The sequence below is a fragment of the Trachypithecus francoisi genome, unplaced genomic scaffold, assembly GCF_009764315.1.
Source record: "Trachypithecus francoisi isolate TF-2019V2 unplaced genomic scaffold, Tfra_2.0 Lachesis_group0, whole genome shotgun sequence".
Lineage (NCBI taxonomy): Eukaryota > Metazoa > Chordata > Mammalia > Primates > Cercopithecidae > Trachypithecus > Trachypithecus francoisi.
Genome location: NW_022681453.1, coordinates 52,854,140 through 52,881,432, shown reverse-complemented (window position 1 = coordinate 52,881,432; position 27,293 = coordinate 52,854,140). Strand labels below are relative to the sequence as shown.

The following is a 27,293-nucleotide window of genomic DNA, read 5'->3' as shown; positions in this document are numbered from 1 at the left end:
TCCAGTTGTCCCAGTACTATTAGTTGAAAAAAATTATTCTTTTCCACATTGAATGGTCTTAGCACCCTTGTAAAAAAAAGTCCTTTGACTATAGGTGTATGGGTTTATTTTTGGACTTGCAATGCTGTTCCACTGACCTATATGTCTATCTCTGGGTCGGTACTATACTGTCTTCATTGCTGTTGCTTTGTAGTAAGCTTTGAAATTGGATGTTTAAGTCCTCCAACTTTGTCCTTCGTTTTCAAGATCGTTTTGGCTATTATGGGTTTCTTGTGATTACATATGAAATTTAGAATCAGCTTGTCAATTTCTACAAAGAAGTTAGCCAGGATTCTGATAGTGATTGTGTTAAATCTGTCGGTCAGTTGGGAATATCACCCTCTTAGTAGTGTTAAGTCTTCTGATCCATAAACATAGGATGTTTTGCCAGTTATTTAGATGTTTAATTTTTTTTAACAATGATTTGTAGTTGCCAGAATGGCAACTACAGAGTACCTTTTATCCTTTTATCTTGAAAGGATATTAGATTTTGTCAGTGCTTTATTTCTCTGTATTTTATTCTTTTTTATGCTAATGTAAGTGGAATTGTTTTCTTAATTTCACTTTTGAATTGTTCACTATGAGTGTATGGAAATGTAATTGATTTTAATATATTGCTCTTGTATCCTGCAACCTTGCTGAACTTATTCATCCAGCCAAATAGTTTTTAGTGATTTCTTTATGATTTCTTAATATATAAGATTATATTGTCTATGAATAGATATATTTTTACTTCTTTTCCAGTTTGAATACCTTTTATTTCTTTTTCTTGCCCAGTTGGCCCAGCTAGAATCTCTAGTACAACATTGAAGTGATTAGAGTGGACATCCTTGTCTAACTCCTGATCTTATGAGGAAAGCATCCATTCACCATTAAGTATGATGTTAGCTGTGGGTTTTTCATAGATGCCATTTGTCAGGTTGAGGAAGTTCCTTTCTATTCCTAATTTGTTGAATGTTTTATCTTGAAAGAATATTAGATTTTGTCAGTGCTTTTTCTTCATCTATTAAGATGATTGTGTGATTTTTTTTTTATTTTACCGATAAGATGCATTACATTAATTAATGATTTTTAGATGTTAAACCAATTGGGCAGTCCTGGGATAAATTCCACTTGTGCATGGAGCATAGTTCTTTTTATGCTACTGCATTTAGCTTGCTAGTGATTTTTTTTTTTTTTTTTTTTTGCGATGGAATCTTACTCTGTCCACCAGGCTGAAGTGCAGTGGCACAATCTTGGCTCACTGCAACCTCTGCCTCCTGGATTCAAGTAATTCTCCTGCCTCAACCTCCCTAGTAACTGGGATTACAGTGCCCGATACCACACCAGGCTAATTTTTTGTATTTTTGGTAGAGACAGGAATTTGCCATATTGCAGGCTGATCTCAAACTCCTGACCTCAAGTTATCCACCCAGCTCTGTCTCCCAAAGTGCTGAGATTACAGGCATGAGCCACCATCCCTGGCCGGGTTTGCTAGCATTTTGTAGAGGATATTTGCATCCATATTCATAAGAAATACTGGTCTGTAGTTTTCTTGTGATATCCTTGTCTGGTTTTGGTATCAGGGTAATACTTGCCTGGTGAAATTAGTTGAGCAGTGTTCCTTTCTCTTCTAGTTTTTGGAAGACTTTATAAGGAATTATTATTAATTCTTTTTCAAATGTCTGGTAGAATTCAATAATGTAGCCATCTGGGCCTGGGCATTTATTTGTGGGTAGTTTTTGGATGATTGATTCAATCTCTTGTTATAAGTATATTCATATTTTTATTTCTTCTTAAGTCAGTTTCAATAGTTTGTTTCTTTCTATGAACTTATTAATTTCATCTAAGGTATCCAACTTGTTGGCATGTAATTGTTCATAGTATTTCTTTATGATCCTTTTTTTCTTGTAAAATAATGGTAGTAATGTCCCCTCCTTCATATCTGATTCAATAATTTGAGTCCTCTCTCTTGTTTTCTTGGTTTGTTTAGCTAATGGCTTGTCAATTTCATGATCTTTTCAAAGAACCAGCTTTTGGTTTTATGATTTTCTCTATTGTTCTTCTATTCTCTATTTGTTAATTTCTACTCTAATCTTTATTATTTCCTCCGTTCTGCTAGCTTTAGGTTTAGTTTGCACTTTTTTTCGCAGTGTTTTAAGGTGGAAGTTTAGGTTATTGATTTGAGGTTCGTTTGTTTGTTTTTCCTAATATAGGCATTTGCAGTCATACATTTCCTTCTAAGCACTGCTTTAGCTGCATCCCATAAGTTTTGGTATGTTGTATCTTCATTTTCATTCATCTCAAAGATTTCTCTTTTGATATTTTTTTCCTCAACCATTAGTTATTTAGGAGTATGCTGTACAATTTTTGCCTATTTGTCAGCTTCCCAATTTTTTTCCTGCTATTGATTCCTACTTTAGAAGAAACTTCTGTAGAAGAAATCAATAATTTTATCCTACTGTGGTAGAAGAACACATTTTGTATTATTTGTATCATTTTCAATTATTGATGTTTGTTTTATGGACTAGCATAGGGCATACCCAAGAGAATGTTCCATGTGCAGTTAAAAAGAATGTATAGTCTCTTGCTGAGTGGTGTGTTCTATAGATGTCTGTTAGGTCTATTTGGTTTATAGTGTTGTTTAAGTCTTTTGTTTCCTCTTTTTTCTTCTGTCCTTTCCATTATTGTTGTTCTTTCCATTATTGAGAGTGGAGTATTGAAATCTCTAACAATTATTTTTGATTGTCTATTTCTTTCTTTGTTTTTGTCCATTTTTGCTTCATGTATTTTGCTGCTCTTTTATTAGGTACACTTTGTTTATAATTCTTTATATCTTGATAGACCAAAAGTTTTATCATTATGAAATGCTGCTGTTTATCTCTAGCAATATTTTTAGTTTTAAAGTCTATTTTATCAATATTAGTATAGTCATTCTAGCTTTCCTGTGGTTCCAGTCTGCATAATATATTTTTCCATGCTTTCACTTTCACTCTAATTGTGTCTTTGAATCTAAAGTGTGTCTTTTGTAGACAGCATACAGTTAAATTATGTTATTTTATCCAGTCTGATAATCTCTGCATTTTAATTGGATTGTTTAATCCATTCACATTAATATTATCACTTATATAGTTGGATTTATGTCTGCCATTTTACTTTTTGGTTTCTATGTGTCTCATATCTTTTTTGTTCCTCTATTCCTTCTTTACTGATTTCTTTTGCATATTTTCTAATATAGCATTTAGTGAATATTTTCTAAGATAGCATTTAAACTTCTTTAATGATGTTTTCACTATATTTTAGAGTTATTTTTAACAGTTTCATTTAATTTTTGATGGACAGATAATTGGACATATTTATTGGATACAATGTGATATTGTAATACATGCATACATTGTGTAATGATTAAATTCAGGTAAGCAGTATATTCATCATGTTATAAATATATTGTTTCTTTGTAGTGTGAACATTCAAAAATCTCCTCTATTCCAGCTATTTTGAAACATACAATACATTATTGTTAACTATAGTCAACCTACTGTAAAATAGAACACCAGAACTTATTTATCCTAACTAACTCTAACATTGGACCTCTTGAGCAATCACTCCCCATATACCCTCCCCTTCTTTCCTAGCCTCTGACAACAGTATTCTGCTCTTACTATTTTTGAGTTAGTTTTTAGTAGCTTCTTTAAGGTTTACCATATACATCTTATTTGAATGAGCTTCTATTTATACTAGCTTAATTTCAGTGATATATGGAAATGTTACTCTATGGGATGACAGTGGTTTTGGTAGGGTTCTCCTTCCCTGAGATGACAGTGGTTTTGGTAGAAGTCTCTTTCCCTGATCCTTTCTGGCTGTTAATCTCCACTAATTGCTGGATGGTTGCTATTCTTTCAACAGTACCCTTGGTCCTAAATTGCTCTACAAATTAATGCAGTCAAATTCTGTACCCATTATAGGGATAGTTTCTGAAGTCAATGTTTGATATTTGTTCTGATCCCAGGAATACTTCTCCTGGCTGTCTTATTCCCTGGTTCTCCTCTGCTAACTATCTGGCTTATAGTCTAGCTTCTATATTCATTAAATTCATGAACCATCACTGGATTGCCCTTCAACACAGCCTCCACTGTTCTTGAGAGTGCTCTTCGGCTTGAACTTCTCCAAGCTCTGTTGCAACTGAAGGCAATTCCTTTGGGACAAGATTAGGAGCTTTCTGTTTTATGGGATGCTTCTCCCCTATGGGAAAATCTGAGCCAGGACTCTGAGACTGGGGATGGAGACAATGGCATCTTCTGAGTGATGTCCCCACTGAGTGCTTTGTGGAGGGGCAGCCAGAGATCCTCTTAACTTACTTCTCCTGCCATGCAACCACCACCTCACAAGCTGGGGCAAGATTGATAGAACACCCACATTTTCAGTGGTGCCATGCCCAAAGTACAGCCACCATTCCATGAGTAGGGGTTGTGTGGAAGAATGAAGTCCTGGTCTCTCCACTCCACTCACCTGGGACTCAGCCTCAGCAGCAGGTAGTGGGAGCAGGATGAGAATCACTGAGCTCCTGCTCCTTCCAGGAAAAAAGCCCTGTGACTGGAAGGTGGTAAAGGGAGAGGAAGCCCTGTGTTCTTGACTGCAGTCATCTTGATGGAGCCTCCGTCTCCCCAAGCTTGGAGCAGGAGTAGAGGGAGGGAGCAGTCTTGGTTCAGATACCAGAGATTTTCACCTTTCTAACTAAGTTTTTATAGATTTTCCTGAATAGATGTTTCTTCATTTGCTTTTTGCCCTTAGGACCATTTCCAGGGGCTTGAAATGTTTTTTTTTTTTTTCTTTTACTTTTTATATTTTTTCTTGAGTTTTCCTGGGGAGTTCTTCATGCCATCATCCCAGAGGTTGGTCTCACTCCTTTCCTTTTAAATTAAATCTAAACCTCAGTATCAGCTGGTGCCACCACCGAATGCAAAGAAAGAACCCAAGGTCATGAGGGAGAAGGGGAGAAAAGAGGGACCCTGTAAACAGGCCCTGGCTTCTGTCATTACTCTCATCACAAGGAGGATGAGGGAGAAGAGAAGGTACACCCACATTCTCTGCCTTTGATACAGTGACTTGGCCTCTAGTAAATTGGTTGCATGAGATTAGTGTTCTCACTTCTGGGGATGAAGTAAGGGGTGGGGTGGGCAGAGGGGCATGAAGTTGTATTGAGAGGAATGGAGCCATCCCCTCTTTCATGCAGGCAGGACTCATGACCTGTACCAGAGTTCTCTGGAATGGCATGGCTAGAGAGAGGAATTTGAGCTTCCTATTGAGTGATGGGTAGAGAAGGATAAATGTCCAACCTTCAGATTCTGAAATGAAAGCAAAGTTTCAACATGTCTTTTCATCTCCAGAAAAGCCCATGTCTAGCCCATGCTAGTCCAGAGGCTGGACCAGTGTAGCAGCCTCTGAAGCACTGCTGCCCCCAGTTTCTCCCCTCCACTCCTTCCACTGCTCTGCTTTGCCACTGGAGTGATTTTCTAAAGTGTGATTCCAGCCAGGCCCCTACCGAGACAGTCTCAACCTCTCCTCTAGCTCAGGGGCTGGGCTATTCATCTCTTCCCTCACTGTAGAGCCCACAGGGTTTTTACCTGGTACAATTAGCCTCTCAATACACAAGAGTTGAATTGCATCAAACATAGAGCATTGCATATCTATATAGTCACATTTACACTATACAAAAGCAAAGACCTTGTGGCAGGAATAAGCTTAGCACAATTCAGAAACATCTAGAAACCTCTATTAATGATGTCTGGGACCTGAGCTCAGATGTTAGCTCATCACTGTATCTACTGGTGTGACCCAACCCGAGGCCCATCATTCAACCCAGCTCCAGTTCCCTCATCTATAAAATGAGGGTAGTGCCTCAAATGTTGTTATGGGATTAAATGTGATAATGTAAGTAGAACACCTGGTACCAGTAAAAGCTGAATTTGTTCATGCAAGCAATAAATACATATTTGGTGCCTGTTTGTCCCAGGGTCTGTTCTAGGAGTCAGAATATAGTAGGTAAGAAAAGAAAATCTGTCCTAATGGTACCCACACTTTAGTAGGAAAGATTGATAGTAAAGTTTCAAAATTATATGTGTGTACACATATGTATATGTGTATATATACATACTATATATATACACACACACCCCCACACCACAAACGTAAATACACACATCATGCACACACACATAAATTTCAGGTTGTGATAAGTGCCATGAAGAGAAATAAAGCAAGAGAAGGTGTTAAAAAGTGATTTGGCAATTGGGACTCCTGTAGTTGGGAGTGGCTGGGAAAGGCCTTGCTAAGGCAATGACATTTGAGTACAGACCTGAATGAAATTAGCAAGTGGCACATAGCATTAATAAATATTTGTTGAGTGTGGATGAATGCAAAGATCGGGGAGAAAGACATCCCAGGGAGAAGCAACAGGAAGTACAAAGGTCCTGTAACAGGAAGACACTTGTCATGTTTTAAAAGCATCAAGAAGGCTCTGTAGCTGGGGGTGGTGGCTCAGGCCTGTAATCCCAGCACTTTGGGAGGCCAAGGCAGGAGGATCGCTTGAGTCCAGAAGTTCGAGACCAGCCTGGGCAATAGAGTGAGACCCCCCAATTTCTACAGAAACGTAAAAAACTAGCTTGGTATGGTGGCATGTGCCTGCGGTCCCAGCTACTCAGGGGGCTGAGGTGGAAGAATTGCTTAATATCAGGAGGTTCAGGCTGCACTGAGTCGTGATTGCACCACTGCACTCCAGGTGACAGAGTGAGAACCTGTCTCAAACAAACAAACAAACAAACAACTCTATGAATATTTATGCTGAAGTGTTTAGAGATAAAGTATACTGATGTTTATAACTTAATTTTAAAATCATTAAAAAATAAGATGGATAGATAGAGGGGTGGATAGATATATGATAAATCTAGCATTGTGGAATTTCATTGTGTTCCATGCATGTTCACTGTGAAATTCTTTCAATTGTACTTTGTGTTTGAAAAATGTCATACTGGGATGTTGGAGGAGAAACATAAAGAAGGTTAGTGAGGCAAGAGCAGATTGAGCTAGTGAAGGAGAGAGAGACAGAGAAGATGAGGTCTCAGAGGTCTCTGTGACCGAGATCCTGGAGGGCCTTATGAGCAGTGGGAAGACACTGGGGTTTTGTTCCAGGATCCATGAGAAGCCTTCTGAGGATTTTGAACCAGGGGAGTTTTATATCTGATTGTTTGATTGTAAAGGACTCTCTAGGCTGCTGTGGGGAGAAGTGGCTCTACCTAAGCAAGTATGGAAGTGAAGAGGGTGTCATGGGAGGTGGAGAGCCATGGTCAGATCCAGGGGACAGTCTGAAGGAGTCACTAATGGATGAGGTGTGCAGAGCCATGCCAGGGCATTGGCCTGGGTGAGCAGGTAGACAGTGGTTCTGTTTCCTGAGATGGGGAAGATGAGGGAATGAAGTAGGTTTGGGTAACAGAGTGTGGGAGAGTGATGAGGGGGAGACACATATTCTGTTTCAGGCATGAGAAGCCCAAATAACAGACTTAGTAATAATCAATGGTAGCTGTTATTACTGTTTCCACCACACACACTTTTGTAACGACGTCTGCAAACACACGTGCTTTCTCTGAGGTGGAGGTTCAGCCCTGTTCCTCCTGTTTTCTTTCCCTCACATTTTCTGCTCCCCTTGCTGCCCCACTCTTTCAACTTCAGGCTGCTGTCCAGTGACTGCTGGAGGCTCTGCTGATGGTAAAGGCAGAAACAAGGAACCGAAGGCAGCCCCTCTATGCCCCTCTGAGTATCAGAAAACCTCTGCTTAGGTCAGCACCTTTCTTAGTTTGGGGAATCTGGGTCAGAGGAAGTCCCTGGGTGAACCCAGGAGCACACAGCTGTCTGGGCTCAGCTCCTGCCCTTGCAAATCCTGCGGCCTTTCTGACTCTTGTAACGAGGCAGGCAGACAGGCTAGCAGGCAGTTCCAGCACACAGCTGGATGTGAGATTCAAAGATGCTGCAGAGAGAAGGACCAAGATCTCTGTCTGTTTTACTGGGAATGTGACTCTGAGTCAAGATCTGAGTTAATTTGACCCATTTAGTGGTGCTGTCATTTCCCTACCTCCTTCCCTCCTTCCTTCTCTCCCATCACCTTGGTTAGAACAGCATTTAAAGACATTTGTCAGGCAGCCAGCTGGGGAAGCTGACTTGACTGTTTGAGGCCTGCTCCCTGTAGAAGGCTGCCTCAGTCACTAAGAGCTAAATACATCCCAAAGCCACTGCATCTCATGGGGCCACAAGCATGGTCTTCTCGAGCCAATTGCTTTCAGAGGGGAGCCCTGGTGCATGTGTGTGGTGGGGAGTGATGCGGAGTGAACAAGGGAGTTTCCTCCTGCTGCCCTTTGATTTTCCATGCCATCCGTGGCCCTTAGAAGTGCATCAGCCTCTGGTGACAACATGTGCATAACTCTTATAGAGTACTATGTGCCAGACACTGTTGCAAGCACTTCATATATATTAACTCACTTAATCCTTCTAATAACTCTGTAAGATAGGTTCTATTTAGTACCATTTCCATTTAACAGATGAGGAAACTGAGGCATAGAAAGAAAAACTAGGTATCCCAAGGTCACACAACTAAAAGGTGATAAAGCCAAATATTCTGAGCTTAACTATGTGATGGACAGGTGGATGAACAGATCAATGAACACAAGATTATCCGCAGTGAATGGAGCAGATAGAGAGCCCCAAGAAAGCTCAGCATGGGGAAGCTCTCTGCAGGCTAGAGAGAGGGGGGGGTTGCTTTTGTTACTCTTTTGCTCTATTAAAATAAAGTAAGAATTATAATGTTAAACATCTTTGTGCTTACTTTAAAATATTAAAACATTAATACCTATACAAAATCAGTTTTCTACCACGTATGGACACTTCTTAGGGTAGAAACTATAAAACAGGTGGAATGAACTGTAGGCACAATCCCCTGCTCCCCAAAAAGTCTCTTCCCCAAATATCACTAGCTGTGTGGTCCTTAAACCATACAGTTTAAACCACTTAAACTCTCTGCAGTTTAACATCTTCTTCTCTGGACCCATCCCATAGGCCAAATCCATTAATAATTATAATCACAGTCATGACAGCTGCTGTCAACTGAATACCTGATGAATATCTGTACTAAGCTATGTGCTTTTATACAAGAACTTTTGTTTGTTTGTTTTGAGACAGGGTCTCACTCTGTTACCCAAGCTGGAGTACAGCGGCCTGATCATGGCTCACTGCATCCTCAACCTACCAGGCTCAAGTGATCTTCCTGCCTCGGGCCCTAGGGTAGCTGGCACCACAGGCACATGCTACCATGCCCAGCTAATTAAAAAAAATTTTTTTTTTTTTTTGGAGATGAGGTCTCACTATATTGCCCAGGCTGGTCTCAAACTCCTGGACTCAAGCGATCCTTGCGCCTCAGCCTCCCAAAGTGTTGAGCTTATAAGCATGAGCCACCATGCCCAGCCTCTCTTCCTCTTATAAAGACACCAGCCCTAGGATTATGACCCCACCATTATAACCTCATTAACTTTAATCACCTCATTTACATTAATTAAAACCTCTATCTTAAATACAGTCACATTGGGGGTGAGGGCTTCAACATACAGATTTGAGGGAGACACAATTCAGTCCTTAACAATGAACTTTGAAGAGTCTGGGTACCCTTAAAAATCCTGTATCGGATTTTGCACAGATGAGAGTCTGCATACATGATGTGGCCTCTCAAAAGATTAAAAATTACTAAAAGTATTATAAATGACAAAGAGGAAAAGGGCTCATGGAAAAGTAGAAATATTAATAGAACTTGTGTTAAGGGGTAGAAGAAAAAGAAAATTCTACAATATTAATGAGCATTAAAAAGTAGAGAACAAGAAGGGCAGTGGAAAAGGAGGATGTATCAGCATCCTCTTTACATTTTGAGAGGTTTGATGGTTTGCCTGAGGTCATAGGATGGAGGGTGGATCTGAGTCTAGGACCCCAGGATCCTGAGCCCCAGCCCACCAGGCGTTCTGTCCATGTTCTCACCAGCTGTGTGGTCTGTCCTTCCCCAGAGAAGCCAGGGCCTCTGAGTGAGGCTCCTGAGCTGCCGCTTTGCTGACCTCAGATACGCTCTTTCCCTTGCTTTCCTTCCAGAAGTGGAACAGATCGAGGCTATTGCCAAGTTTGACTACATGGGGCGGTCCCCACGTGAGCTATCCTTCAAGAAGGGGGCCTCGCTGCTCCTGTACCACCGCGCCTCGGAGGACTGGTGGGAGGGCCGGCACAACGGCGTGGATGGACTCATCCCTCATCAGTACATAGTTGTACAGGACATGTGAGTGGAGTCGAGACTTCTGTGAAGAATGCTGAAATAGATTAGTGATGTCTGGAATGGGCACTGTAGGGGAGCGCTAGCTTGTATGCCAGCGATTTGCTCTCCTTGATATCATGCGCTTGGTCTTCTGTGAGAATGGGTAATATCTAACTTCCCTTTAAATGGTGGTCCACTTAACAGACATCCAAATTCCTCCTTCTGAGCACACAGAAACAGTGTTGGGTACCCCTGGCCTACATCCTAATGCAGCTGACAGCCCCCAGGGCGTCCCGTCACCCTGAATCAGTATCCAGGGGATCCTGCCATGTGCCTCTACCTCCTAGGCCTCCCCTGCCTACCGTTCTATGCTCCAGAGGTAGCTCTCTTAGGGGATGGGCAGAAACATGCCCTTGTTTCTGATTAATAGGGTACTGTTTTTTAAATAATTTCAGGGGTTAATAAAAAAGAGCCCTGAATCCCAAATGCCTAGTCCTACCACAAAAACTCTGCACTTTCCATTCCTTTGAAAGCCATGGAAGCTTCCAGTGCACACATTCCTTGGGAGCTCTGGTCAGGCTCGGCAGAACAGATGTACCATACATGCAGCCACCAAGCTGAGCCTCAAGGGAAGAGGATCAAAAGCTCACATTGTGATGGGAGAGAGGAGGTCTCAGCCAGAGAAAAGGCCAGGGCCAAGCAGACTGCCAGAGGAATGCCATAGTGGAGGGCCCTTGGCAGCCTCCCGATGCCCCCAGACCTCTGAGATCAGGGACACGTCACCACGGCAGAGGGCCATGGAAGGAGGCCAGCAGGGCCCCCCTACAAGCTTCTGAGCCACCTCACAGTGGCCCAAGCCTTGGGTGGGGAGGTGAGGGGCAGAGGCAGCTTCTTCCTTCCTTGCTTAGCCAGAAGCTATTTCTCATGGAGTCACACAGAGACTCAGCACTCAGCCCTCGGTGCTCAGCCTGCAGACTCCATCCCCCTATTTCTCCAACACACGCTGCAACATTTAGCTTGTCCTAGCCTGGAGTTGCCCGGGAATGAACAAGCTAGAAGAGAAAAAAGGAGGAGGTAGGTGTGGGACAGAAGAGGGTCCCAGCTGCGGAAACTGACCAGGAGTGTTGCAATGGGCATGCATGGTGGGAAGGCACCCAGTGGGCAGTGGCCTAGCAAACACTGTGGGCACAATGTAACCAAAAGTTGTGTTAATTCAGCCCCTCAGACACGTATCAGGGAGCCCTGTATATGCTGGGTTATCCGGGGGAAGGTGCCTCCAATTCATGTCTGTCTTCTCCCCAGGGATGATGCCTTCTCCGACAGCCTGAGCCAGAAGGCTGACAGCGAGGCCAGCAGTGGGCCACTGCTGGATGACAAGGCCTCCTCCAAAAACGACCTCCAGTCCCCCACGGAGCACATCTCGGATTACGGCTTTGGGGGGGTGATGGGCCGGTAGGATATGCGGATTCATTTTTTCCCTGCTAGTGTCAAGCCTGTTCATGTCTGATTTGGGAGATGCACAAGAGCAGAGAGGAGAGAAGGAGCCTACTGCAGCCCCCTGTTCCCCACAAGATACGATGGGCACACTGGGCAGGCTGGCTGGCATTGGCCCAAGGCGGCCAGGTATAAAACAGTCCAGCCTGTATTGCAGGGAGGAGGAGGAGGAAAGACATGTGTTGGGAACTCAGTGCTTTTTCGTTTAAAATAATAATAATGTGTGAGAGAGATACAAATTGGCAAGCATTTTTCCTACCTCTCTCCAGTTCCTGCACCTCCTTCCAGCTTTCTGTTGTAGAACTGAGTTGTTATATTTTAAAATGTAAAGCTCACATATTCCCTGAAATGCACTACGTAAACAGAAAACTCACACCTACTCATGTGTTGAAGGAAATTGACACTCGACTCCACCCACTTATTTGGAGGGAGCAGTATTACCAATTTCTTCACTCCCTGTGTGTGGGCCAGGCTGTGTCATGTGACCTTTCTACCAGGCAAGGAGCTGTGCATGTCATTCTGAAGAACAGGTGTAATCCAAAGTATATGGCTATTTTTAAAAAATTAATGAGGAAATAAGAAGAAAGGAAAAGCAAAACTGACAGTTTCTCACTGCCTTTTTAGTCGCAGTCTCAAAATGTCATATTCTGTGTTTTTTCCAGTGGAGGGGTCATGTGATCAACCCACACATGTGGGTATTTGCAAATAGTCCCCCAAAAAATCAGTCACAGTGGGAACACACAATTTATGAACTTATTTCAGTAAAAATCCTGATGCCTCTTTTCCGCAAATTCCGTTCAGTTCAGCAGATAGCTCAGGGCACTATGGTAGAATTGGGAAGGGCAGGGAAGTGGAAGGCTGGGGTAGGTAGACAAAGAAGTTATGGTCCCCTGACTTCTAGGAGGACCATATCTTCTGCCTCTCTTTTCCTTTCCCTCGTCCCTCCCTCACCTCCTTCATTCTTGTTCTTTCTTTCTAAATTCTGCTTCCTCTCCAATACCTGTGCTTTGGTTCTGCTGGGGCACCCACAAGCACTGCTTAGCTCAGCTGGTGGCACTAGGATCTGAATCACTGCTGGTCCCTAGTCATAATTCATTCCCAACACACGGTCCCTCTCCCTCTCCGCTCACCACTTCTAGCCCTTCAGACTCTTGGTGACCTCTGTAGGATGTAGCAAAATCTCCTGTGTATAGAACCTCTTATCTTCAAGGTGCTTTCAAACCCACTTGAAGCAAAGGTAAAGGGTGGGCAAAAGATCTTACTCAGACCCACTTAACAGATTAATAAAGTGGGTTAGAGAGAGGACACAGGAAAGCGTGCGGCAGACACAGGGCAATAACTCACCCTCCTGAAACACGCCCTAATCCCCTTTTCACTGCATCAGAGCCTCCCGGAAGTGGGAAAGATCCAAATGCACAAAAGGGCTGTCCAGCCATGCAGTGTTTACTTTTGAATGACTAGTTTTCTTTTTTTTTTTTTTTTTTTTTTGAGGCGGTGTCTCGCTCTGTCGCCCGGACTGGAGTGCAGTGGCCGGATCTCAGCTCACTGCAAGCTCCGCCTCCCGGGTTCACGCCATTCTCCTGCCTCAGCCTCCCGAGCAGCTGGGACTACAGGCGCCCGCCACCTCGCCCAGCTAGTTTTTTGTATTTTTTTTAGTAGAGACGGGGTTTCACCGTGTTAGCCAGGATGGTCTCGATCTCCTGACCTCGTGATCCGCCCGTCTCGGCCTCCCAAAGTGCTGGGATTACAGGCTTGAGCCACCGCGCCCAGCCGAATGACTAGTTTTCAAAGATACACAAAAGCCTCATAGAAGGAGCCCTCTTCTGGAGAGACTGGGGGTTGGGTGGCAACGTTAGGGCATCTTCAGTTCCCATGGGACCCCTCCTGTGCTTGCAGGGTGCTGGTAACTTTGGTACAGTCAAGCCTCAAAGCTTCAGACCACTTAGAAGCCCCTCAGAATCATGGAAATGTCTGAAGTTTTTCAGAGGGTATCATGAGCCCAACTAACCATCACTAAAGCGTTTCCAGAGTTGGAATCCTGTAGGCCTTGACTTAGCATGTAGACCAGATGCATTTTGCGGTTGGCAGCACAGCTGTCTGTGGCCTGGAAGCACCGTGCTCCAGATGCTTTTGTGTTTGCACATTAGACCTCCCCCTGCTGCAGAGCTGTGTGCTGAGCCAGGTCTTTCATTGTGGAATTATGGGGTCTGGCTGAATGAGGCTTTACTGTACCCGCTCCTTAGACTAGTGTGCAGTGTGTGGCATGGGGTTTGACTCACCCATTCTGAGACTTGCCAGGCTTGACCTCTGCCCCATGCCCCTCGCCCCCTGGCTCCTTTGCAGAGTGCGGTTGCGATCTGACGGAGCGGCCATCCCCAGACGCCGAAGCGGGGGCGACACACACAGCCCGCCCCGGGGCCTGGGCCCCAGCATAGACACGCCACCCCGGGCCGCTGCCTGCCCCAGCAGCCCCCACAAAATCCCCCTCACCCGGGGGAGGATCGAGAGCCCTGAGAAGCGGAGGATGGCGACGTTCGGGAGCGCTGGCAGCATCAACTACCCTGACAAGAAGGCGCTCTCCGAAGGGCACTCGATGAGGTCGACCTGCGGTTCCACCAGGCACAGCAGCCTAGGGGACCACAAGTCCCTGGAAGCCGAGGCCCTGGCAGAAGTAAGGGCCAGCGGGAAGGCAGGCTGGGCAGCCAAATGCCCCAGAGGGCAGCGGGTGGGAATCCGTGGAGCGGAGAGCCACCTTAGCCTTTATGCCAGGCTCATGGCTAAGCCAGAGAACAGGAGAGTGAGTGGCTTCCCTGTCCCTTGCTGGGCTTCCCATGGGAATGGAGACTGGTTGGGAGCAGCCACTGCTGGGGTTCCTATAGAGGCTGAACACCCCCAGTGTCCAGGGCTGGAGAGGGCATTGGCCAGATTATGGGGCTGGGGTAATGGTAGGTAACTACACAAAGTGATATGATTCAGTTTTTCACTCATTCATTCACTCATTCATTCATTTCTCTCTTCATTCGTCTATTCATTGACAAATATTGATTGAGCATCTATCATGTGGCCGTCACCATGCTAGCCACCAACAGTACAATGAAGACCTAAAATGGACTCAGGCGCTGCCCACATGGAGCTTACAGTTTAAAGAAGAAAGAGACATCAGCAAATACACACACATAGTTGTGAAATAGTTGTTTGATTGGGTGCCTTTAAGGAGTGGTCCAAAGTATTTTGAGAGCCTAAAATGTGAGGATTGCACCTAGGCAGAGAGAGACTTCTCTGGGGAGGACTTGACCTGAGACCCAAAGGGTGGGCAGAACTAAATAGCTGAAGCTGCAAGAGAAGAATGTTCCAGGTTCTTCTCCAGTACTTAGAGGGCTGGCTTTTGTTTGTTTGTTTTGTATTTGGATGAAACAATCTATATGATTTTTACATTTGCCAAATGAATAGAACTGTGATTTGTTTAACAATTTGCATAGCTGGTTTCATGTGTTTTTTGACAGTTCTATCATATTTTGAGAAGTTTCCACTTTTTTGTCTCTGGAATTTGGTGTGGGGGCCCATTATGTACCCTCTCCCTAGTGTTCTCTCCCACGTAAGGTAACAGAGACAATCAGAACCTTCTGGTCTGTGAGAATTTTACTATGGAGAATGGCCTTTGAATCCCTGTTCAAAAGGAGAAGGAGGAAGGGCGGGGAGCCATGAGTTGTGTTCTAGAGGAGGCCAGGCAGGGTTCCCAGGGAATACCCAACACAGAAACAGCACACCTAGCAATGAGTACTCCTGTTCACACCAGCAGGCTCTAGTTTGGCCCCACGCCCATTCCCAGGGGTCCCTGAAGATCAGTGCCTTCCAAGGAGGCATGCCAGCTGCTGGTCCCCCCATACTTTAGGAAACATGACCCTAGCACCCACCATCATCTGGAAACTCTACCAGTCTAGAAAGTTCTACCAGTCTAGAAAGTTCTACCAGTTATGATAGAGGATGGCCTGAGGCCTGCCCCAGGGCCCTTTACATTTATAAAGAATCAAATGCAGTCTAGAAAACTATTTCTAAAAATAGCTGTCACAGCAGAGTAGTTCCACAGGATGCTAGGGAGTGGGTAGGGAATACATGTTCTGTGGTCAGCAAGGTTTGGGGAACGCTGCACTGACAAAGTTGAGTGGCTTCTCTGTGAGACTTCTTATAAAACCTTTAAAGCCGGAGCCCCCAGCCCCCGGGCCATGGATGGATCTGTGGCCTGTTAGGAACCAGGCTGCACAGCAGGAGGTGAGCAGCGGGAGCCATTAATGCGTGAGCTCTACCTCCTGTCAGATCAGTGGGGACATTAAATCCTCATAGGCTGTGAACTGTATTATGAACTGCGCATGTGAGGGATCTAGGTAGTGCTCTCCTTAGGAGAATCTAATGCCTGATCTGACATGGAACAGTTTCATCCCGAAACCATCCTCCTGACCCCCATCCGTAGAAAAATTGTCTTCCACATAAACGGTGCCTGGTGCCATAAAGATTGGGGACTGCTGCCTTAAAAGATATGCGTTGTGAATCTCCAAGAAAGAAAACAGGGCATGCCCCATATCCCAGACTTCTTTGACCGTCATTCATGGAGCATTTTGCAAGACCTGCCCGTAGAATGTACTTGGGGATTGCTGCATGTGTTCTCAGTTTGCAGATGGATCTGCACCCTCTCTAGTTTGACAGCTGCCATCCAAGACCCCTTTTCACTAATAGAGGTCAAATAGGGAATTGTGGTAAATGATATGTAAATAGCCCACTGACACTGGAGAGCTTCCAGCCTCAGCATTGGCTCTGATGAGCCCTTGGCTTTGCAGGCTGCAAAGGGGAGTGGCAGCTGAAGAACCCCAAGTAGTAGGTCAAGTGACCCAAATTTCTCTGGTCTCAAAATATCCCTTATGATTTAGATGTGAACCCACTTAAAAAGACTCTTTGTGGAACTTGCAACATGACCATCCAAAGTGGGAAGATCGAATTGGGGAGGAGATGAAAAGCAATCGTGGTCCCTGCTCTGTCCCCCAGGGCCTCTCTGCCGCTCACCTCTGGAGACTCACAGCATCACCTCTCAGACTAATGCAAGGCTGCAGCCTAAACAACTCGGCTGATCTTTCTCTGAGCTTTCTGTCTTTCCGCTCACTCTGCTGGGGTAGAGTGGTGGTGGGGGTAGTGGTGATGGTGGTAGAGGGGCAAAAATTACATTTTATTTATTAAAGTTTCACCTTGCAGCTTATGCTGGACTAAAGCAACAGGGGGTTTCCTTCAAGCAGAGTGGTTGATGATTGGGCAACTCGGCTCCAGGAAAGCGGGCTGTGTCACTGCAGGGCTGGCACATAGCAGAGAGGGGGAGGGGTCTGCCTTCCCTCCCTTCCTGCAGAAAATTGCCCCCAAAGCGCCTCCTTTTGAATAAGGCACAAAAGACCCTTTCTTAAAGTTGCCGGTGTTCTGGGGCAAGGGATGAAACATCCTGGAGAAGCATACAAGCTAATATTAGCCATTAGCCAGACATCCATAGTCCCCTAACAAAAAGGATAGGCTGTGACAATGAGGGGAGTAAGAGCTCGGGACCCTGACCCCAGCCAGATTGAAGCCTGCCATGGGGCCTAGGGCAGGCAGGAAGCCACCTGCAGACAGGGGAAAGAGAATGTAAAAGACCAGGGTAGAGAAAGGGGCCAGCCCCAGCATCTCCAGGCTCCATCCCCACCATCTGTTTCACCAGACTCATACTTTTTATTTTTTTTTTAGGATGTGCAATAAAGCAAGCCTGTCTTGATAGTCATCATTCCTCCATGAGGTTATGCACAGCACCTACCAGTGGTGGCTTAGGCAGTATCCCTCACCGTGCCCTCGATCGCTAAGCCAGTTGGGATCTGGCCCAGCTGAGCCCAAGCAGCTCCTCTCACGTCTGTGGGATGCGGAGGCATCCCTATCAACAGTCATGGGAACCCGTGGGGCTCTTGGGCTAGAAGGATTTTGAAAACCACCGTCTGGCAGTTTACAAAGCTTCATCACATCCATTATCTCACCCCATCTTCACAGTAAATGTCTGGGATTGTAATAGTGAACAAAATATGGTGCAGAGTGATCGAGATTTGCTCAGGGTCACACGGTCAGCAACTGGCCACAGAGTCTTTTTACTCAAAAGTCCGGGGCCCTGTGGCCTGTCCAAGGGCTCTTGGGTTAAATGCTGCCTACCAGCTACAGCACCACGTTGGGCATGAGGGGACAGGAGCTGAGGGAAGCTGCCCTGGGGCATGGCGAGCCCAGGCTGCCCTGGGTGGTGGGGAGCTCTCTCTCTTTGAGTACTTCAGAGTGCTGTCCTCCTGATGAGCTCTCAGATATTATAACATCCTCGGGAATTATGTAGGCAGAAGATTTTTCTTGCCTGTTAAAATTTCCACTTTTTAAAAAACAAAATTTTCTGATTATAATACGGAGAAGAGAGTAGCAGTCCCTCTATTCTGGGATGGGCACTGTGAACATTCTGATACATAATCTCCAAGAAATTTTTCTGTGACCAAGGATTTAAAAAAAAAATACTAAAAGTACTGAACTGCCTGGGTTCAGACTTGGGCTATACTGCTAATTAGCTGTGTGACCTTGGGCAAGTTACTTAACCAATCTGAGCTTCCGTTTCCTCACGTGTAACATGAGCATAAAGGTAGTTCCTACCTTAGAAGTGTGAAGATTAAATGAATTATTCGGGGACAGGGTTTGGATTGGTGCTTAGTGTTAGCTATTATTGCTACTGTTATTGTCATTAGTATTTTTGAGTGCTTACTCTGTGCCAGGGGTCACACCAGGCTCTTCACAGGGACTGTATCATTTAATGCACTCATCAACTCCCTGAGGTCCATATTATAAAGATGTGCCATTTACAAATGAGGATTCTGGAGGCTCAGAGGGTGAGGGAACTTGCATAAGGTCACATACCAAGGAAGTGGTAGAGCCAGGATTTGAATCCGTGTCTGTCTGACTCCAGAGCCTGCCCTCTTTGTCAGTAGTCTGACCTGCCCTTACTAAATCTATTTCGTGTGCAAGGCACCATGCAGGGGATATCCACATTGGTTCTCCCACGTGGTTATAAGACATCCTGAGGACTTAATCTCCATCCCTGCCACGAGGCTTCTGGGGAACCTCCCTAAGAAGGGAAGCTGCTTAGCAGACAGGAAGGACGTGACCCCAGGTCTCCAGACTCTGCTGACCCCAGCTCTCTCTGTCCCCAGGACATCGAGAAGACCATGAGCACGGCTCTGCACGAGTTGCGGGAACTCGAGAGGCAGAACACGGTCAAGCAGGCGCCAGATGTGGTGCTGGACACCCTGGAGCCCCTGAAGAACCCGCCAGGCCCCATCAGCTCGGAGCCCGCCAGTCCCCTTCACACCATCGTCATCCGCGACCCCGATGCAGCCATGCGCCGCAGCAGCAGCTCCTCCACCGAGATGATGACCACCTTCAAGCCAGCCCTGTCCGCCCGCCTGGCTGGCGCCCAGCTCCGCCCACCCCCCATGCGGCCCGTGCGGCCGGTGGTCCAGCACCGGTCCAGCAGCAGCAGCAGCTCGGGCGTGGGCAGCCCGGCCGTGACGCCCACCGAGAAGATGTTCCCCAACAGCTCAGCGGACAAGTCGGGCACCATGTGACCTGTAGGATGGGCCGCACCGCCATGGCCCACTGTGGCTCGCCACGGCCCAGGGTGGCCTTGGTGGCTTCCATGTGCTTCCCAGTGACCCTGGCCTTGGAGGGCAGAGGTCAGTCTGGGAGGGCGTGTCTGTGCAGAGCTGAGGCCCAGGCACTGGCTGCAGCTCACGTCCAGCCATGGGAATCCCACAGACCTCTCGCTTGTCAACAGACGCCCAGAGGAGTGCTGCAGCTGGAGCAGCCCCAGCCACAGCATTTCCTAACATCGAGGCAAAATACCACATGGCTTCTCCCGCATATCGTCACTGGAAACTTCCTCTCTCGACATTCTCTCTACATACGTATATGTGTGTGTATATCAACGTGTGCATATATACACATGTATATGTATGTATGTGTCTGTAGGTGTGTGTATATATATATATTTATGCATCTATATACATATACTAGATCTGGACACACACATACTAAGTGTATATAGTATCTCCTTTTTCTTTTTATGAAACTTAGATTTACCTCAGACCCATGCCACCAAACATCTCCCGCCGAGTTATTTGGTGGGATTTGCAGGGACTTTTCTGGGAGAACTTAGAGGCCCATAGTAACTGCGAATGAAGCAATATACCACTAACCTGCAGAAAAACACAAACAAAAACAGACTCCCACTGTCTCCAGAAGTCGTGGCCTTCCAGAACAGTCTGCCCCTCAAGGAAGGGTGAGGCAGGCAGTACCCCTAAGCAGGCTGCTCCCAGAGGTGGGGAACCCTTCCTAGGAAACCCCCACCCCCGTCCACCCCAGAGACCCTGCCCTTCCACCCGGAGGCCAAAGGCCAACGGTACTCCCGAAGGCATGGGAGAAAGTTGGCGAGAAGACCCCTGACTACCACATCCTTGTGTTTGTGTGTAGAGGCAGGGGATAGAGAGAACCTAAGCCCCATCATAGCACAGTATTACATGTGGTTGGGAAAAAGGGAAAAATAAAAATACAGTGGTGTGGAATACTTCAAAACCTAGAAACGCTGTAGGAATAAATCTGTGGTAACTATAGAGGTTTAACTTATATCATTTTCAAACTATTTAATTTTTTCTTTTCCTGGTTCTACTAATTATACTGTGTCAGATTTGGAACTAAACAGGCAAGGAGACTTTGAGTCACATCGTTTTCATTTTAAATCAGGCTGTGACGCACTGTGGCTGGTGCCGTCTTGCATGAAACGCATGAGCCGTGAGTGCCCAGTTCAGACTGGGGCCAGGGAGGGGCAGTCCTTGACACTTTCTGTCCTAGAGGACACTGTCGGTTAAGTTAATACAAGTGACATAGCTTCCCTTCCCTCCCTCTTCACTCACTCCCTCCAGAACATTTAGTGTAGATGAAAATGTGGTGATAGAAATGGGTGCATGATCTTCGTGTGTAATAGCAAGGCCTTTGCCTTTTGGCCAAGTAAAGCCCTTCCGGGTCACTCTCCTTTGATTTCATTTTACCTCCTCTTCTGATCACTTCCAGAGATGAGCTGTTTCTGGATAATGGCACACAGGCGAATCTGTGTGCCCTGTGGGCCACTGTTACTTACCCTCTTTTGCCAGACGCAGGGGCTTTTCCCTACTCTTCCCAAGCTTCCTCTCTCTCGAGGCCAATGAAGTTTGAAGTCAAACGGCCCAGAGTCTGAGTCCCAGCCCCGAGCACTTAAGAGCCTTGTGACTTAGGGTTTGTCACTCCACCTCATTGAGCCTGGCTTTTCTGCTCCATAAAATAGGGTAATAAAGGTCAAACAGCAGTGAGCAAGCTGTGTACACTGGAAAACACTGAATCAATACAATGCTCTTGTGATTAGTAAGGTAAGTCTTAGATTAGTAAGGTAAGTCTTAGATCAGAACCCTTCAGCCCTTCTGTTTGAAACCTCCCAATGGTATTTCAGAAGTGAGCAGTGGAATTTTCCTGCCATCTTAATAGGAGCCCTGGATTCCATCATTAACATTTCAGCCCATTGGATTAAGTGGTGCCTTCTCCTCTGGTCCCCCCCAAAAAGTTAAATACACCCAAAGGGAGGGACCTAGTTAAGTCACTGGCACCTAGATGTGTTAGGAGGGTAAAGCCACTCTACCTTGTCTGAAGGACTGGACTTGACACCCCACAATGGAAGGGAGCATCAGGAAAGGAACAGAAAAAGGATCTCAGGGAGAGGCTGGTGTCAAACTTGACCTCCCTTGTTTGGCCTAGAATGAACCCTTCTCTTTAGCTCCTGGATATGAAAGGCCATCTGCCTTGGAGCACAGAAAGATATTGCCATTTTATAGCTTAAGAGAGTAAGGCCTTGGGCTATGCTGTGACCTGCCCAAAATTTGACACTGGTTAAGAGCAGAGGCTGCCTCAGGCTCTTAAAGTCATGTGTTTGCATGCTGGACGCTATACTGTCCAGCCAGGACACAAGACTTCTGATTTCTACCCTCAAGATACTCCCAGATCCTAAATCCAGTAGCCTCCCAGGCAAAATACAGCAATCTCTGCCACAACTACCAGATTAAAAGCAACAATCAGAGTAGAAAAATCTGTTGCCTGATATACATAACACCAATCAGACCATGTGGATTTTTCTCTGAATTGACTGATTTTGTTTTTCTCTTACTGAAAATGGACCTGCCTTTCACTGAATTTTCTGAGGGCAGAGTCTTAGCTGTTTTCTTTAAGCACCTAATTTTTTTTCCATTGGGAAATGGCCGATGAGTTCACATTTAGGGATGTACACACGCAGATGGCAGACGTCTCCTCACTCATCCAGCCCCAAATCTGAGCCTTGACGCAGGCCAAGTGGAAAAATACTTCCCCGCCCCCTCCCCTGTTCCCACTTCCTCATCTGCCACTATGCATGTCTCAGTCACCCTCCACAGCACTCAGTGCCATCAACGTTCCCTGAACATTGGCTTTCTCTTTCTGACTCCTGCCTGTTTTAGTCCACTATATATTGCTGTATTTGCTTAAATGCTGGAAAGTAACTGTTAAAATGTGAAATTGTAATTTTTTAAAAGGCTACAATTAAATTTTAGCCAATGCCACTCACCAAATCTTTGCACCTAGTAGATAGATCAATGTAAAAACAAATACCTAACTGTACAGTGAGTGTGGGGGAAATGTAGTAACCTAGTTAGTAGTCTTCAATATAACCAATTGTACAAGGGGAAGTGGTGTTTACCTACTTGTTCATCACCATTATTGAAAGCCGTACTGATCAGTTAGTTGACAACGGGCATTTTTTTTTTCTTTGCTTCATGGAATGATTTCTTTTCTTAACCTTTGACTTATCCTGAGGTCAAGCCTTTTGTCTTTATGTATAACCGATGTTCAATCTATTTTAGGAATGAACCAGCAAGTTGTTCATTTAAAACTGACCAAAGACAATTAATTCCTGGTCTAGTTTCCTGGGCCTTGTGGCTCAGTTGCCGCTAAAGAGCTTTCTGGATTAAATTGAGAACAAGCTGTGCTTCCTACCCCACTCTCCCCCTCCCCTTTTATTCCCTTTTCCTCTTAAAGAGCTGCTCTGAGCTGTGGGATTCTATGAAAAATTCTTGCCTTTCCTTGTTTCAGTGCTAACGATTTCTCACCTTGAAGCGCCTTTTGAACCCCGGACAGAGTGCACAATTGGAGGGAATTGCAAGCTTGGGAATTAGACTTTGGAGTCTTTTCTCTGAAGTCACCAGGCCAGGGGTCAGGAGAGAAATGGATTCCCAAGGGATGAAAGGTTTCTATTCAATGAAGAAATCGGAGTGGGAAGAGACACAGGGAAATTGAGCCATATTTTGGCTATCAGCTGGAACCAGCAGTTCAGAGATCTGCCTTATAAACACTTAAAACTGGTTTGTGGTACACAAAGAGGAGCCAGTGTGGGAAGGGGCCTTTATGTGGGGCTCTCTTCTCTGTTGGAGTCCCTTGGAGTGCCTTGTTGGGTATATTTCTTTGTCATTCGGGAGGCACGAATGTGGAGGACTTCTCATGACCTGGTCGTGATATGGCACTCAGTGCATGTACACAGCTAATGGAAAAACGTGAGGACTCGGGTAATGGTTCTTCCTCTCAGTCTTTCTATTCCTAACTTTTCACACATCCAGATGGTTCCACACTAGAGCAAATGCCTCATTCTCCTAAGAAACCCAGAAAGAAGAGTGGCTGGCTCACAACTATGGGGTTGGCCCCTGCTGGGCTGGGAGTGGGGGTGGTGGCCGGGAGGAAAGGCAGAAAGGGGTGAGCCGAGGTGTTGCCTAGCTGATTTTCTGCTGTGCAGAGCTAACGCTGACATTTCATGTCAACTTCCCCGGTTCTCTGGGGTCTCCTCTCCTCTGAGCAGCCACATAGAGCATTCCCCACATATCCAAAGCTGCCCAGGGGAGCCGGGAGAAGGGACTTTGCTGTCAGGTCCAAGCCCTCCTGACCTCCCTGAGATTGATCTGCCAGTGTCCCACTGTCCCTCTGGGACTGGCCACATGGCCATTGCTGCCCCTTGTTGACACCTCCTTTCTGTGTGAACTGTCCCTGGCAAATAACAAAGCTGTTCCTTGAACCAGAACAACCAGAGTGCACTTTTCCTTCCTTAGACGGAAGTCGATCCTGGCTAGGGTTTCTGCCCAGGCCCTTGTTCCCGGCAGTGTGACTGTTTACATGGTTTGGCAATAGGTTTGATTCTGATTGCTTCAGAGTGGCTGGTCTATTTCGTTTCCTTTGGTTTCCTTCCTCCCCAAATTGTGACAGGAAAAACAAACCAAAACCCCCCTAGGAAATTGCTGGTTGCCTGTCCCCACGTGACGATAAATGTTGCCCTCTTCTGGATATCGTTTCTCTACCTTACAACCAAACGCCCGTCCTATAGAGTGTCTGATTGGATCCTCTGTCGCGTATTCTGATGGTGCCTGCTGGTTTGACGTGGAGCTATCCTGTGAAATAAAACAGCTTAACTTTTCTCAAACATGCTCCAGTGGTTTTTGAAAGGGCGAGGTGGCACATCAGGGGTGGAGAGGTCCTGGGGGGACTCCCCATCCTCCAGTCCACACTGTCTGCCTGCTTCCCCTAGGAACCACCTTTGAAATGTCCATTAGCTCAGATCCAACAAGGTAAAGGTAAGGTTACAAGGAGGACCACTTCCATTGTAGAGCTAACTGAAGAAGGTAACTAACTGTAGGATGATTCCTGGGAAAAGAGGGTTTGGAAATGTCAAAGCAAAGGCAAGTTGGGAGTAGTAGCTGTCATCTGCAGAAAGTGTCTTCAAAAGTTTAAGATAAATTATCAGAGGCCACTGGGTACTGATGCATCAAGGCACATGCAACATTTTGATGTTCATCGTCTACAAATGTCATACAACCTCTTGGACTTTTGTTTTTTACCTGTGTGTGTTTGTGAACTGTTTATTGACCACTTATTTCTGTCCCAGCCACTATATTAAACCCTTTACCCATATTTTCTCATTTAATTCTCAATACACCATTGAAGGTAAGTATCATTATTATAGTCTGTCCTGCAGATGAGGAAACTGAGGCTCTGAGAGGCTAAACAGCTTGCCCAGGGTTAGGCTGGGAAGTGGAGAAGCCAGAATTTGAATTCAGTCTGCCTAACTCCAAAGCCATGCTCCTTATAAGTTTGTCATACTGCCTCTGATTTGAGCATTGTACTCATTACAGCAGGATTAGGGGCAGGATTTCATGATGAAGGTACCTTGCTGCTTGTTGCAGCAAGGAATACTTCAGGGCCTTTGCATCCTGCCAAGACTTTGCATCAGGAAAGCATACAAGTTGCCCAAAGGAGATTGTGGAGCTGCCCATGAAAAATGATTAATGGTGATGGCTTTCAGTCTCTCTTTGTGATGAAACCTCTGCTGGGTCTTCATGGGAGGGTCTCTTTGCAGCCTCAGTGACTCATTCCCACCAAAAACATTCATCACTCAGTGATGGTCTCTTGCTAATTCCAGACTCCTCTGCTATGAAAATGTCTTAGTCTATTTTCTGTTGCTGTAACAGAATAGAACAGACTGGGTAATTCATAAAGAAAAACAGCTTATTTGGCTCATGGTTCTGGAGGCTGGAAAGTCCAAGAACATGACACTAGCATCTGGCTAGGGTCATCTCATGGTGGAAGGCAGAAGGGCAAAAGAGACAGTGTGAGGGGCAGACTCTTTTATAACCTTCTCTCATGATCACAATCCCACTCCCATGGCAATGACATTAATTGATTCATGAAGGTGGAACCCTCATGAACCAGTCACCTCGTATTAGGTGCCCTCTCCCAAGACTATTGCATTGGGTATTAAGTTTCCAACACATAAATTCAGGGGACACATTCAAACCACTAACCTTCTAAGAGGCTAAACTTTGTATGTGTTCCATAATCTGTGTACTTGCTCATAGCAACAGTACACATTTGAAAGCTTCAAATCAGGAGCCTTTCATTCATTCAACAAGCATGTATGAAACACCTTTTTATGCAACTTGCCTCCAGGTTAGCTGCTGGGGACACAGAATGATGAGCCCCAGTTCCTTTCCTCAAGTTGCATACAGTCTAATTGCACAAAATGATCACTCTAGAATTCTAAGATTGACTTTGACTCATTGATTAATAGAACAGTGTCTCTAACCCACAGAGGCACAAAGGACAGATTTTAGCTGCTTGACTATTTTGTCAGCCACAAAGCATAGACCATTGCTGGATCATCCATTTTCTGGGCACATCTGTTTAGGAATTTTTTGTTTGCAAATGACAAACTATTCAACCCAAACAGCCCTAAGCAAAAGAGAATTTATTGGCTCACATGGATGGAAACTCCAGGCTAGAAATGGCTTCACACCCAGGATGATGTGAGGATGTGAGTGTTGTCTCCGGGGTGCAGTTCTCTTCTTCCGGGTTGGCTCTACTTAGCTCTCTGGGTTGACTTTATGCTCAGACAGCTTGTCTGTTATTTTGTGGTTGCCCGGTGGCTGCTGAAGCTTCTGCTATCTGCACCTCCTCAGCTTCAGTAGTCTTGGGTCTGATTGTCACTGATCAGAATTAAGCCACAGGTTTATCCCAAAAGCAGACCAAGGGGATGGAATAGACAAATGGCCTAAGCAACCTGTATTTTCAAGGGTGGTGTCAGTCCCACCAAGAGTTTGCATCAGGGAAGAATACAAGTTGCCCAAAGGAGATTGTGGGGCTTCCCATGAATGGCGATGGTTTTCAGTCTCTCAGTTTTAGAGTGGTTAGCTAGGCAGCAAGAGCTAACTGATACACTAGAAAAATGCTCATGCAAATATGCTAGAATTTTGTCCTTGTCCATGGACTCTACGTTAACTTCACAATAATAAAGTTAATATCCATCAAGTGCATTCTGTATGTTGACACATTGCCAAGCACTTCACATGCCTTGCCTCACTGAATTCTTACAAACAACTTGTGGGGGTAGATTCTGCTGCACCCCTAGTTAATAAATGAGAAGACTGACCCTCAGGAAGTTTAAAATGCAGGGACTTTAAGTGCTTTCAGGCCAGCAAGGATTCTGTGATCCCCAAATGCCTAGCTGCAGGGAGGTCTGGTTGCCTTGACAACCACCTTAGAAGTAAGGTCTATCTATCCCAGCTTCTCTCAGGAACCTATGATAACTCTGTTACTCATCTGTTTCTTTTAAACCTAACATTGAGAATACTTATTATTGATTCCTTGCATTAGTGCCACATGTGTCTTTACTGTTGTTGAGAACACTTTCTATTTTCCCATTTTTCTACTCTAACTCCCCCAAGAACATAGAGATTTATATTAGGTGGGATGTTCATTTTACAGATGGGGAAAC

General features: G+C 45.4%; 1 protein-coding gene across 3 annotated transcripts in view; it reads left to right on the top strand.

Moving 5' to 3' along the window:
• The window catches only part of SRGAP3 (SLIT-ROBO Rho GTPase activating protein 3), a 268,212-nt gene extending 243,766 nt beyond the window's left edge, over positions 1-24,446 (top strand). For 2 of the 3 annotated variants that reach the window (XM_033210534.1, XM_033210533.1), the window contains exons 19-22: positions 10,195-10,375; positions 11,654-11,803; positions 14,189-14,516; positions 19,084-24,446. In XM_033210534.1, the coding sequence (XP_033066425.1) occupies positions 10,195-10,375; positions 11,654-11,803; positions 14,189-14,516; positions 19,084-19,497 (1,073 nt within the window). In that variant the 3' untranslated portion in view covers positions 19,498-24,446. The remainder of the gene's footprint in view (positions 1-10,194; positions 10,376-11,653; positions 11,804-14,188; positions 14,517-19,083) is intronic. The other variant, XM_033210535.1, reaches the window with a different exon arrangement.
• Positions 24,447-27,293: the final 2,847 nt, after the last annotated feature.